General features: G+C 31.0%; 1 protein-coding gene across 2 annotated transcripts in view; it reads left to right on the plus strand.

Moving 5' to 3' along the window:
* LOC107442886 (uncharacterized) overlaps window positions 1-15,742 on the plus strand; it is a 95,699-nt gene that overhangs the window by 68,467 nt on the left and 11,490 nt on the right. For both annotated transcript variants that reach the window (XM_016056561.5, XM_043042784.3), the window contains 2 exons: window positions 7,814-8,138; window positions 15,081-15,243. In XM_016056561.5, coding sequence (XP_015912047.2) covers window positions 7,814-8,138; window positions 15,081-15,243 — 488 coding nt within the window. The remainder of the gene's footprint in view (window positions 1-7,813; window positions 8,139-15,080; window positions 15,244-15,742) is intronic.

The following is a 15,742-nucleotide window of genomic DNA, read 5'->3' on the forward strand; positions in this document are numbered from 1 at the left end:
AGTCTGGCCCTCCTAAGTTGTAGAGGAATACTCTAGTCCAGGGCTGTCCAACTGGCGGGCCGCATGTGGCCGGCCAACACATATTGTGCGGCCCGCCAACTTCTTATTCAGGCTGATCGGTCTCAGTTTTCCCATTAAAATGTAAGCAAATTGTTTTATAATCCTTCTGTTCCATTGTTTTATAATTAATAATTCAACTATTAATTGTTATTGTATAAGAGGTAAGAGGGTATTGTTCAACTTATTCAAACTGCTGCCCGCCAGGTGATCAGTGACCGGAATTCTGGCCCGTGGGCTCTTTGCAGTTGGACAGCCCTGCTCTAGTCGACGGATAAACCAATTGATTTTTTTTTCAGTAAGCTTAAGAGATGTGACCGTGAATTTTTGCCTCAACCCTTAAAAGACTAAAACTTTTACTTACTGGGTCGGGTGATGTATATGGCGGCTAAAATCATTTTATTATGTTTATCACTCGTATCGTTGTCACATTTACAATCAGTTTAATTATAATCTATTATATAAAAACATTACTAATTTATTATAATTGTATGTGTTCTGTGAGAAGTGAACGAGAAATACTTCCTGAACGTTGAGAGTTGGCGACTGCGATAAAACGGTGCGCAGTCCTAAATCTCTTTTTGAATAAGTTGAATTTAAAGAATAACAACATAGAGAATTTCAAATAATCTGTATTAATTCTTATATTTTTAGTAATTAGCTTATATGAAAAATTCTCAGTCTCAAAGTATTTCGGTTTAAATATGGACAGTAAATTTTTATTTTATATTTTATAACCGTTATTTTATGACTTTGAATAGCCAACCCAAGTTTGAGTTTACGACTATTAATGTCCTACTCAGTATCCCTGTAATTTTGAACCCTACTCAAAAGACAAGGGAACTTCTGAAACCAGTATTGGATCAAACTAGCTTACGTGTATGACTTTTTGGTGAATATTACCCGTTTTGCGTTACATGGAGAGGAAAAGCACGAAAACTTCCGACGGTTAGCTCGACAGCAAGGGTATTCTAACCCATTATCACGGTGCGCCTTAACCAATGTTAAATAAAATGCTCTTACACCTAGAAAATTAGAAGAGATTCTGAATTTGCAATGTTAACAGATAATAAAAATCAAAAGATCAAAATAATCTGTGGAGAGATTTTTAAAAAAATCCACTTTGAACATTTTTGCGCACGAAGTATGATATTTTGGAAAATCTAGCGTTGTTTTATATCAATAGAAAGGAAAAAATGATATAATAATGATTTTTCAGTTGTAATTCTATTAAACTTTTATTATTTAAACATTTTACTGCTGATAAAATATGAAAATGTAACATAATTTAATTATATTTACATCAATTTAAACATATGAAGCATTATATCTACAAACAGCGCTCGAAAGGTGTTTAGGATAATCCGAGTGATTTGCAGCAACCTTATTCATTTCCCAGGAAGACTTTGAGAAATCAAAATGTACGGACTCCATCGCCTGCTCCCCAAAAAATGCTAATCCTTCACCGTTTTTGTCACAGAACTATTCAATGTGAAAAAAAAACTGCACGAACCTTTGGTGTAACGCTGACACCTAAGTCCATGTAGCTCTTTTTGAAAGCTTCTATACATGTTTTGTAATTTCGGTCAAGATTATTTCCAAAGCATGCAGAAACCACTTTTTTGAAGTCGTCAAATACTTTAACATACTTCAGTATTTCTAGATTTTTAAACTGGCGCAGAAGTTCTTCTTTATCCAAAAGTGTTTCGCATGCATTTCCCTTAAACCCAGAACATCCTCGTATGATTTCAAGCTGAACGTGACAAGCTTTTGTCCATGTCAGAGATTCATTTTCACACTCTTTCAACATATGCGTGGAAACAGTGTTAACAACACCAAGCATAAGGTGTAATTCTGGAGGTGGAATAATGTCTAGGAATGTTTTGCCTCCAATAGTTGCAATTAGCGGTGGATGAATGCAATTGAAATAATCTTTCGCTTTGATTTTTGAACCTTTTCCTTCAGTCAGCCAACTTGTATAATACGATGAAACATTTTCGAGGGATCTCAATTCGCCACAGCTGCTTGGCTCATCTTTCTTGGCATAACAATAAGTGCACGGGTATGCGCTGCTGTGCGACATTATACCTGCTAAGATATTCGCTAACTTCAAATCGGTTGCAATTGTGCCGTAGAAAGGATTTATATTCAACGTTGAAATGAGTTGATCTACATTCTTATAATTTTCTTGTGCACTCGGAACGACTGCTAGAATGAATAGTCGTTTAACTCCAGAATCCTTAAATTTTCTTGCAGCTATCCCCTTATCGAGCACGCTTACCGCTGCACTCGAAGTCCAACTCATTTGATTGTACAGAGAGACATATTTTTAAAAATCCACCTCCTCCGTCAATACCCATTTTTAAGTGAACATCCAGTACATCTCGTTTATTTTTCACATACTGAACAAAAGCAGGAACATCTTTGCAGTTAACTCCAAGCGCAGGAGCATCCGAGACTTCATCGCCTTTTATACAAACGAAAGGAAATTCCTTAAAATCAAAATAATCGTCGACAGAATGAGCAGTGATATTAAGTTTTGTTTTTTATCCTGGTTCAATTGCTTTTCTACTTCGTGTAGACACACGAATGGAAGCTACCATTTTTAAAATCAGAATGCTTGTGTCGCTAAAGTCGATTTAAGTTTTTATTATTTTTGCTTTTTAAATAGTGGTTCATCGACTATAATTAACAATTAAAAAAACTTCTAATAATTATAAAATTTATTATAAACGGTAATTATGAATATTTAATACAAATATATTATTATTATTATTTTTATAAGTATAAAATGACGCTAACATTTTTGAAATATCGTATATCGTGAGGAAAAATGTTCAAAGTGGATTTTTTTAAAAATCTCTCCACAGATTATTTTAATTCTTCGATTTTTATTATCTAAGAACATTGTAAATTCAGAATCTCTTCTAATTTTCTAGGTGTAAGAGCATTTTATTTAACTTCGGTTAAGGCGCACCGTGTTATCTGTCTACCACTGAGGATATTTTACATAAGCACTGGCGCCGGTGCAAGCGGGGGGCAGAATTTATATCATATATGTTTCATCAACTATACCTAGGATTCGAACCTGGGTCACCTCATCGGGAAGTAAGTGCCCTGGCCACCATGGCTCAAAATATGGTCCTTTTATTTTATCACTGGCATTGTACAGCTGACTCAATTTTGAGTTTACGTCTACAAATGTCCAACTCCATAACCTAGTAGTTTTGAATCAAATCCAGAAGACAAGGGAACTCCTGGATCAAGGAGAAATTTGTCTTTGTGGAGGACTTTTTTGATTGGACTAAATCGTATTTGCGTTACATGAACAGGAGAACCACTAAAACATTCCCCGGTTAGCCGGACGTCAAGGGGCCTTTAACCCATGATCCGTCTACCATTGAGGATATTTTTATGTCAGCATTGCTGTCGATGCGAGACGGATGCGGAATTCGTATCGAACAGCCATCGCTGGGATTCAAACCTGGTTGATCTTAAAAAAAAAATACTGTGATTATAGTTGTTCTGCGGTATTCTTTGCAGTGTTTAAAAATTAGTGCTATATTAAAAAAGAAAAATAGAGTCTACAGTATAGTTTTTCCGCTTTATTATTTTCTTTACTATAAATTGAGATTTTAATCAAATGATTAATTATATTTATTTTTTACAGTTATAATTTCAACTACATTTAATTTAATATCATTCAATATTTAAATCTTTGATGAAACTAAATAATTGTGTCTATCCCAGATGGTGAACCGAGAGGAAGTTGAAGTTATTTTTTTCTCATAGATTTAATTTACAATAACTTAATAACTTTAAAACTCATTGATGTGTAAAAAGGAGATCATAGATTCTACAACAATTTCAAAAGATAATTACATGGAGTTCAGGTCACTAGCGTAGAAGGTATGACTCTGCATTTTAACGACTTGAATATGTTAATGACTCTGGCGTGGAATATAGAATTTGATTGACAGATACAATCTCTTAAATAATTAGCTTGGTAATAAATTCAGAGAAAAAAAAGTTTTTTTTTTATAGTTAAATATTAAATAAATGATACTGAATATTTGAGGTCATGTTTCTTTCCTAGAATAGATCTTAACAAGATAATGTTTAATTTAGTGAAGAGAAATAAATTATTATAAAAAAATTCTTTAAAACTGATTGATTGTTAGAAAGGAAGATAAGTAAATTGGTTGTTCTCATAATTTTGTTTATTTGATGTCCGCCTTAAAAGATATTCTTGAGGGTGATAGTTAACGCATATTTTCTATATTAAATAAGCATATTAAATGTGCTCCAAAAACATAAATTATAAAACATTATATAGGATAAAAGAAACAGTATTTTAAAGAAATTTCTTGAAAGGGAACTGAAATTAGTTTTGATCGTAAGAAAAAATCTGAAGTGCTTTGTCAGGAAAATTTAAGATTAAAATTTTCATTCGAGAAAAAATGGGTATTCAAAATTCGTGACTGCATTTTTAACTAACATTACGTCACATTTAGGAAATCTCTCTCTTTAAAGGTTAGGAATTTTGTGAAAAACATCTGGTTTATTGCCACATATTAGATTTAACTTAAATAGTTTGGAAATAAAACCGAATGTTCAAAAGGATTAAGAGAGAATGAGTTCACAGACATCTCCAGGATATGAACTCGGGAAGAAAACACACTTACCCCTGTATCATCCCATCTTACAGTCAAATTGTTTTAATCAGATCAAGAAAGAATTGGAAAACTCCCAGAATGCAATGAGATGACGTGAGAGTGAAAAAGCAGTTTCATCAAATATTTGAGAGTCCATGTTTTTATCAAGAGCCACCTATCGAAACTTAGAGTCAAAATATACGTCAATATTTGATCGAAGATTGCTGAATCGTCAAAAGTGAAGGTTTAGATCTGATTGTGTCAAGTTGCACAAAAATCATATTTTAAAAATTGACCAACTTACCCCGGTTTTACGGTACATGTTTTTATCCGTCCAAGTTGTGGCGAGCATTTGCGTTACTTTGATATTTTGATGTATATTTAAAAATAAAATTTATATTCAGCTATTCTAATTATGAGGATATTTGTACCGAATCAGGCGTTCATAACTTAATATTCACTCAATTAAATAAATTTGAAAAAAATCTTCCAACTTACAATTTTCATTCATAAAATGAATTCGATATTTTTCCCTATATTTAAGTTAACATTTAAAATCATAATTAAGTGCAATGATGATTTTCAAAAAATAGTTTAATAAACGTTTTACTTAACGCATCGCATCTGATGCAAAATTGCGCCTTAAGTATCAATTTTAGCTTTGAATTCAAAACGCATCATTTACGTTTCTAATCGTGTTGGTCATTTTTCCTCTGCAAGCATTGCTCCACAAAATCTGCATAAGCGAAGGAAATAGAAATAAATTAAAAATATTTACAACGTTCTTCTATGAGGTCGCTCAAAAATAATTTCACTTTTTTTTTATGTTCTTCACTATCACCTTCCATGTCATCTTCCATATAACGTTATATTATTTTAACATATTCTGAAACAATGCGCTACGTTATAGACCATATTTCAAATTTTTTTTTTACTTTAATTCTGTGTTATAAGGAAACTTGAGATCATAACAATAATTATTGTAAGTTTACTAACTTTGTCTAAAAAGATACGAAGAAATGTAAAAACAAATAATGTAAAATTATTTAATCAGTTGAGTTAAAATGTTTTTGTTTTCACAAAAATGTATAATGCCATACTTCTTGTAACCATTTTCTCTACCTTGATGACGAATTTACGAAAACCTTTCTTCCCTTCAAGTGTGGTTCTTGTCACTTAAGCCGGCAATGTAAAGCAAAAATGGATTAGGAGCAATAAAGTCATATTTTCTTGCGTTATTATTGAAAAACACTACTATTTTCAAGAAAGAAAAATATGTCTCTGTGTGTTGTGCTTTTATCAAGTGGAATATTTTGAAAATCTGTTAAAGATTTATCTGACAACGCGCAGTTTTATTTATAAATGTCACATTCGAAAAAAAAATTTTGACTTATATTAGCCTTAAAATTTTTTTTAATGAAAAACAGTATCTAAGTAGATTTTTTACTGTTAATTGTTACTGTTTTTACTGTATTCAGTCTACTTTAGTAAAAACGATTTTCGACCTTTGTTACTCAGAATTTCTATGATTTTTTTTTAAAAAAGAAAAGACTTTAATAACACCATTTTGCACTTATGCTAATTTTTGAATATATGATACTATTTTAAAATATTATTATTTTATTACATAATTTGGCTATTCTAAAAGTTGCCACAAAATATTTACATAAATACTTCCATTGTAAGCACGTCTGTGCAACAACACTTCCTAGAAGAGAGGAAGCCTCCAGCCATACCAGAGTCTACGATAAACGGGAAATCCGATCCCTTAGTAGTCCGAACGTTGAAACATCTTTCGTATTTCTCCCGCTGCTTTGTTTAGTAGTCCAAAGTTTGTGATATTTTTTATTTATTTATCTCACACTGCGCAAGTTTGTGTTCGTTACGTCGGACTACTAAATTGATCCGTTCGAAAGCCTTCTCGCTTCTAGGAGATGTTTGTGTCAGTATATTTATTTCAACTCAGATCAGGGGGCGAAATTCCCATTCACCAGTTCGCCATTTGCGATCAAATTATTAAGGTTGAAGATTAAATTCCATTTTTTTAAATGTTTTATTTTAAAATTAAACTTTATATGCACTTAGATTATTATGCCTCCGTAAGTGTAAGTGATTTGATATCAAGTGAATGAATTTTTATTCTATTTAGAACAAAAAATACTTTATCACCCCCACTTTTTACTTTCAAACCTTTACTTCTAAAAACATTAAAACTTGAAGAACACTTTATTTTAATTTGAAGTTATTAATACTGCAAATTATCGAGATTTTCAAATTTATATTTTTTTATGCCCTAGGTCACCAAAAAGTTCATCTGTTACCATTTTAAGAATTGCTCTTATTTCTCTTGAATGGTAAATAGTGGCGAGTAAAGCTTTTAGTCCGACTAATGTCTTTGAAACTGAAATTTCATGCCCTGACTTAGATGTAAACATGTGAGCCACAGTGGCTCAGGGGATAGAGCGTTCACCTTCCAATAAGGTGAACCTGGTTCGAATCCCAGCTATGGCTGGTCAATACGAATCTGCATCCGGCTTGCACCTCCAGTGTTGACGTGAAATATCCTCCGTGGTAGACGGATCATGCGTTAGAGTCCCTTTGCCGTCAGGCTAACCATGGGAGGTTCTCGAGGTCTTCCTTTCCATGTAGCGCAAATGCAGGTCAGTTCCATCAAAAAGTCCTCCACGAAGGTAAATTTCTCCCAATACTTGATCTAGGAGTTCCCTTGTCTTCTGGATTGGGTTCAATATTACAAGGCTGCGGTTTAAAATATTCGTAGTTGTAAACCCAAAAATTGGATCGGCTTTTCAACAACTGTTATAAAATAAAATATATCGCGATCTGCGACAGAATAATCGCCTAGTCTTGGCAACTTCCAAGCAGTGGCACGCAAGGAACTTAAAAGAAGAAAAAAAATCAGATGAGGTCCAACTTAAAGAGTATATTCGTAGGCTTTTACATATATTTTTTTTTCCTTAAAAAAAACTTACAAGTTTTGAAACTATTTGTTGGCTGTAACTTGTAGTTGGCACAACAGATCACGATACAGAAATGTCCCCTTATTTTCTGATCATGATGCAATGTGTTTTTTTTTCCTGCAGTGACTCAGCTTTCAAAGGATTAGAGGCTTCCCTGCATAACCTGAATTTGAAAGGGACAGGACAAATCCAGATGCCCAACGCAGTCAAACAACTCTCGGAACTCTCCTTCCTGGACATCTCTCAAAACAAGTTCGCTCAGCTTTTACCGGATGAATTCCAGAACCTCAAACAACTGACCGCCTTGACACTCGAAAGAAATATGGTCAGCTACGTTGACCCTCGAGCATTCAATGGCCTCAATGGAACACTCAGTTCACTTTCCTTACTCAACAACAAAATTGAGGAATTTCCAACTTTGGCCATCAGACCACTCGCTCAACTGAGGGTGAGTTTGAGAAAATTGAATCATTAGACGATTCATTCATGATTTTTTAAGCTATATATTTTCTAAATAATTGAGTGATATATTCTTGAATATTTAATGATATTCTTTGAATCATTAAAGTAATAAGAAGGTAAAGTTGTATTTTCTTTCATATTTAACAATTTTAACTTATATTTTGGCATTTAAAGTAAAAGAAGGGTAATTTTAAATTGTATAACTGTCAATCAATAATAGATTTTAGAATAATAAATTATATATTCCTAGATCATTAAATAGTACATTTTGAAGCATTAATTGGTGTCTTTTCAAATCATTTAATGATATATTTTGAGTCATTAAATTGTATAGTTTGAATCATTAAATGGTATATTATGTGAAATAAATTGTACAGTGAAGTATTTCCGTAACAGCACACTGTGGGCTAGATAGGTAATGGAGGTTAAGGCTCCGCATTTTCGTGACCAATGTAATGATAATGATAATGTGATCAGCAATGTGTACAGGCCGCCTTTACTTTTTAAACAAGCTGTCACAACTTAGATCTTAGAACATTATGTGATACATTTTTGTCTCATTATATGATATATCCTTAAATTTTTAAACGATATATTCTTGAACCATTGATACAATGCTAAATCATCAAATGATATATTTTTGATTCGTTAAATTATGTACTCTTAAATTATTAAATAACATGAAATGGTTCAAATTCATTGATTCTAATCACTAATTAAATGTTGTGTATTAATTTTGATTCGAATTACTCATTTAGTTACTTTAATTAAATAATTTATTAGTTTATTTTTTTCACCAATCAATTACTACCTTAAGCACCCAAATATTAGTATTTAATTTTTAAATTCCTATTCATAATAATTTAAAATGTGTTGATGTATATAAGAGAAGCAATTTTCCAATAGGAAGATCTTCATTAACTATTCCATCACAAAGCTACTAAAAATAAAAGATAAAAACACTTGCAACCTTTCTGAATTCCTTCTATTTTTGCACATTTGAAAATTAGTTGTATAAAAGAAGCAGATTTTTCAGTACCTAACTTTTTACTAAATGCTACATTACACTACAAACCAAAAGTATTCCGTGCAGTACTGAATGTAACGTTTCTAAAACATAGCTTCGAAGTATTTCCTTGGTTACAGAAACGTAACTAAGTAACTTCCTTGTTGATTGTCCAAGTAATAACAAAGAGCAGAAACATAATAGAAAACTTTAAATCGTACATTAAAACATGGCAAAAAGCTAACAATTACTAAACTTTACACATGTATGTTTACAAAAAGCTATTTAAAATCATACTGATTACAGATGTGGTCATAAGACCATTCGCAATATTTCTGAATTTCCATTAATACACATTTTATCTGCGTTGACATACTATACAGAAGCTATATATTAATAGATAATTTTCTATAACTAATTTGCCGCATTGCTGATGGAGGTATATAGCTAATGCAAAATCAAGCAGCTATATTTTTAATGTTATATTTCTAGGGATTTCAATGCTTAATGATATGAGTTATTTATTTCGATAACTGCTTTCAATACAAAATAACTTGATTTGTTTTGATTTCTCTTAATTAATTTTTGCTCCTGCTGAAAAGTATTTTTAATGCTGTTTTTACTACTGCAGCTATTAAATAATGATGTTTTTTACCCCCCAAAAAATGAACCGAAGTGTGTTGAAGGAAGTGCGGTAATTTGATGGGCAATTGACCATTAACAGCTTCGTGTTGACAGTTCACATCAAAAGTGTGACGAGGTCTTTAACACCTGTTCGTCATCTACTGTTTTTAGAGGCTGTTTCTTAGGTGGTTAAGAAATCACATTAAAATTCTGTATGTTGCGACTTTTCCTAATGTATGGCACTACACAGATGAGATATTTTAAGGTTGTTGTCGCCAAATGTTTCAGAAAAATTCTTTCTTCATATTTTTCTGGTTGTTGATATTCTGATGCTGTTGCCGTCTAATGTTATAGAATGAGAAAGTGGTTTCTTCATATTTTTCAGGATTATTAGTACATGTATATTAGGTCAGATTATTAATATTTTAAGGTTGTTTGTTGTCCAATGTTAAAGAGTAGAAAAGGCTATAACTCTTGCTCACAGTTTTTAATATTTATCTAGAGTAATCTCTTGGAAAAATATGGTGCTGTTTATCAGCACAATATTTTAGAAGGCTAAATTTAATCGCATATTTTTTCTGATGTTTGGCGAACTGTAAACGCTTGGCGAGCTGGGTAGTGGTAATTTCGCTCCCTGATGTAGAATTCTCAGATACTTTAAAACAACGTTAAACCTAAGTGGAAACGTATGAATTTTATAAGAGTAATTATTTTTTATTTGGTTTTTTCTCCCTTTTTGTTTACACAAAATGCAAAATGCTCCTATACCACAGTTTGTAAGCTAAAATAAGAAAACAAGTTCAAATTTTATTCCAAAACAAGAGTTCAAAATTGAAAACAATTCGAACAATATGTCATGCATAAATATCTTTGCTCAAAAGACTGTGTCCAAAAGAATACAGCACACGCAACTGGGTACTTGCATTTCGAAAAGAAGAATACATGATTAGCCCCAACCATGTGATTTAAATCAGATTTAATTGGATACTTGTAAGCAACGTCACACGTGTGTGTTGAACCTGGTTGGCTTCTAAATCGAAGAATGCTACGTTTTATCCACAATGACATCACTTGCAGATATCCAATTCTAAAAATTTAATAAACTTTATCTATGATATTTAAAGCAAAAGAAATTCCTGCTTTAAAATATGTTTTTTATTAAAATAAGATACATCAAGACAATTTTGAAGTTGCAAATTATTTTACCGCAATAAGAAACAAGTTTTGCTGTGGTTTAAGGCAGATTTTAAGACAGATTTTCACAATGAAAAAAATGAAACTACATTATACTAACAGAAAAATCTGTTCAACGTTGCACTATAATATCGTTACTTTAAGCCGTAATAACAGCACCAATAGGATGCAACAAGGTGTTAAAGTAAACCGTATTCTTTTCAAGTTGAACAGTAGTAGCGAGTAATAAATGTAAAGAAGCACGATAATATGGTACAATTTAACACCATATTGAAATAGCAGCAAATTTGAACCATATTGTGGTTCAATATACTCCAAAATAGCACCATAATATAGCTACCTTGAACTGTAATACGAAGCAAATGGGATACAACACGGTAATAAACTAAACCGTATTTCTGTTCAAATTAAGATGCAGTATAACTAGTAATAGAGTTGTCGAAACACGATAATATGGTTTAATGTAATAACATATTAAGATAACAGCAAATTTGAACAGTATTGTGGTTCAATACACTTCAAAATCTCTAACTATGTAATAGACAAAAACAAAGGTGAACTTAAAACGGAAACGTTTAATGAATTATTGAATTATCTAGGTTTTGATTAATCAGATTTTAAAAGAAATGTTTGATAGTAGGAGCATTTAACGAAAATTTCGCTGACTTTTCGATATTTTGATTTTTATATTAAAAAATCTATCGGATGCTGATTGGTCGTCAGATTTCCGTTGAAAAGTTATTTCGAATTACAGATTTCCTTAAGCAAGTATAACCAATAGAGTAAATGACACTACATCAGTTATAATATTTACGAGATAACGTAGTAACAATCTGTTTTCCAAGATATGAGTTAGAGCCCCTGTCGGTTACAGGTGTTCAATTTCTTTTCTTCTATTTAAATTATGTTTCTTCTATTTAAATTTCATGAAATCAATATTCGCACTAAATAAAATCCATTATTCTTACAATACAATATGCATTTTCAAAAAAGTAATGAGCTTAATTATGAAAGTACCTGAAAATAATGTAGTTCATGTTTGTCCGGCTTCTATTTCAATTATAGTATTTAAAGAATTTATTTACTTTTAAATACAATCGAATGGTTTGTAAGATTACTTACTGAATGTAGCCTTGAATGAATTATTCTTAATTTTATATGTTTTTTACAAAACAATACCATTTTATATTTATTATTAACTGTCAATTTGTTACTATGGAATTGTCCAATGCTATACGAAAAGAAATAATTATTTGCTACTTCATTTAAGTGTCACATGATGCACTCAATCTAACTAATTTTATACGAAAAGAAATAATTGTTTGCTACTTCATTTAAACATTAGCTAATGAATTCAATCTAATCAATTTTTGCTGAAAGAAATAATTGTTTGCTACTTCATTTATACATTACCTAATGCTCTCAATCTGAACAATTTTATGCTAAGATAAATAATTCTTTGCTACCTTGTTTATACACTACCTAATGCACTCAATCTAATTAATCTTATACTAAAAAAAATTGTTTGCTATACTTCATTTATACGTCACATAATGCATTCAATCTAACCAATTTAATACGAAAAGAAATAATTGTTTGCTACTTTATTTACGCATTAAAAAAATAATTGTTTGTTAGTTTATTCATACATCACATAATGACCTCAATCTAACCAATTTTATACGTAAAGAAATAATTGTTTACTACTTTATTTATACACTACCTAATGCATTCAATCTAATTAATTTTATACCTAAAGAAATAACTGTCTGCTATTACACTTATACATTACCTAATACACTCAATCTGAACAATTTTATACTAAAGTAAATAATTCTTTGCTACTTTGTTTATACATTACATAATGCACTTAATATAACCAATCTTATACTAAAAGAAATTGTTTGTTGTACTTCATTTTTACATCACATAATGCATTCAATCTAATCAATTTAATATGAAAAGAAATAATTGTTTGCTACTTCATTTATACATTAAAAAAAATAATTGTTTGGTAGTTTATTTATACATCACATAATGCACTCTAACCAATTTAAAAACTGAAAGAAATAATTGTTTGCTACTTTATTTATACCCTACCCAATGCATTCAATTTAATTAATTTTATACTAAAAGAAATAATTGTTTGCTGCTTTATTTATGCATTACATAATACACTCAATCTGACCAATTTTATACAACAACAAAAAATTGTTTGCTATTTCATTTATAGATTACATTAAGCATTTAATTTAACCAAGTATTCCTAAAATATGCAGGGATACGGGATAAGCAGTAACTTCATTCTTATCTGGCGTATCTCTGACAAAAGTGTAGTCAAGGTTCATGCCAAGCTATTTACTTAACCATTACCTTCTGTGAGAGAAGAGCTGAATACATATACTTTAATGGCTTTACCTTTAGTAAATATTTACTCTCGTAACTTTGCCACACACTTTAGTTGCCCCTATGTCTTAATGGAAAAGTGTAACATTTTTCCATCTTTAATGGGACCTTGAACTATCAAAGTGAATGGTAAGATTGCTAAAGGGTCTCATTACTCTCCCTTTTATTGTTGTGACAGAGATGGTGACTTAGATAAGGTGCAAATTTCTTAGGTGTTTGTTTAAAGTGGTGCAAGTACTCGATTCGCAGAGGGACTTGCACCACTTTGTCTCAAGTACAAATTTTGAGGGTTATTGTGCTTACTACCATTAGGATCTCTATGTGAGGTCAAGGCACTTTATCAGTTCAAGACTATAAATTCTTCGAAGATAAATTGAAGAACTGAAATTTATAAGTTTCAGTTGAGATTGACGTAACAAATTTGATAAAGAAAAAACAAACGATTCTTACAAACTTACAAGAAATCAAAATAGTCTATATGTAAAGAACAAATTATTCCCTTTATATTATTCAAAATTATTCCAAATCGAAAAAATTAATTAATTGCAGTTTTCGAGTATAAAATAAATAAATAATAATAAAATAAATAATAAAAAATATTAATAATACCTATTAATAAATAATAGATATTAATAATGGATATTAATAATAAATATTAATAATAATAGATACAACTAATTAATAAATATAAAATGAATTAATTAAATTCAAAAATATTTATTCTACCGACAATTTCATTTTCTTTCCTTTCATAAACGACATTGAAAAATAGATTTAACATATGGATTATTTTTACATTTACCTACTAAAACCGACTAAAAACTAAATAAACTAAAACCTACTAAGAACGAAACTAAACCAACTTAAATCAATGAAATAGTTAATTAACCAACTATAAGAGTTAATTTCGTATCGAAATCAAAATACTTTTGAAAGAAAGCGTAATACATCAGTCTAGCATCAAAACAATCATGCCATTGTAGAGGAATTTTTGAGTGAACCATGGTTCCGTTTTTATAAATAATAAAAGAGTGACCATGAAATTGAGCTTTTAGTGAACATGAAAACTTTACAAGGCCATTCCATTAGATTTAAAACTATAACTTTTAAGTAGCAACCATTGAGATTTTCCACTTTAGTTACCAAGCTTGAGGGGTAGGAGCCATGTACTGGCGTAGTTGCTCAATGCAGGATGTTCTGTAAGGAACACCCTTAAAATATATTTTTGGAATCCTTAACAGAAAATAAAGTGGATGAGGTCACAAATTATTATTTAAGAAAGAAAGAAACAAAGTTGCTACCAAAATGTATATATCACTAGTGAGAAAAACGACAAACTAAAAAACAACAAAATTTGTTTTATTGCTGGTAAATCTTAAATGTTTCGAACAATTGTCATTCAACTTCTATCTGTTTCCTCGACATTTAAATGGGTTTTGATGCTTTCAGTTATGCCTTTCACAGAAGGATTTGTTATATTTTAATAGCGTTTTCGTATTTTTTTCTTCCTTAAATATTAATTGAGACCCCTAATTATAATATACTCTCTGGTCCTCTTTCTTGACATTATTTTAAAAAAGAATCTTAGCTTCAGTGCCCGTGGTACTACAGCCCGACTTTCTGACTCATTTTAATAATTTAAGTTTAGTTCAAAATTTGGATTTATAACATTTTTATTGAAAAATACTCTTTATTTAGGTTTTAGACATGGGATTCAATAGAATGAAAATGATTCCAGAAGATGCTTTCATTGGAAACCAACTTCTTACACTCCTGGCCTTAGATGGAAATCCATTAAGTACATTGACAGAAACATCATTCACACATCTCAACTCAACTCTACGAGGTCTTAGTGTTGGAGGTAAGGTTAAATAGAAGGATATTATTAAGCATAAATACCATGGATAGAATCGGAAAGGGCAACAACCTAATCCTCAAAATGGTTGGAAAATGTCGTCTAAGTCCATAAATGATGCCACGCTTTTTTATTTTCCAATATTTTTGAACCCTTCGTTTTCTTTGTCACACTTCACCTTACCCTCTTCGCTACCCATTTCCTGACACACGTCACGCTATATTACATCAACTGTATTATACATATTATACCACCTATATACTATAGTATACTATATACCTACCACATACAATAGCACCTCAGAAACTAAACACAGGTGTGGATGGTTGACGGAATGTAAACAAAAACAAGCTTCCTAAAACCGGAAGAAGTTTAGAGAACTTCCGGTGTATCCCTCCGCCTATGTTATGTTTACTAGGTGATGTGTGAACAAGCTTAGTGTTCTAGGAAGTTCTATTATTGTGATACTTGTCATTTATGGATTGCACGTAATTATGTTTTATTA

This window comes from Parasteatoda tepidariorum, chromosome 8, assembly GCF_982258835.1.
Source record: "Parasteatoda tepidariorum strain Cologne lab strain chromosome 8, Ptep-v5.0, whole genome shotgun sequence".
NCBI classification, from domain to species: Eukaryota; Metazoa; Arthropoda; class Arachnida; order Araneae; family Theridiidae; genus Parasteatoda; species Parasteatoda tepidariorum.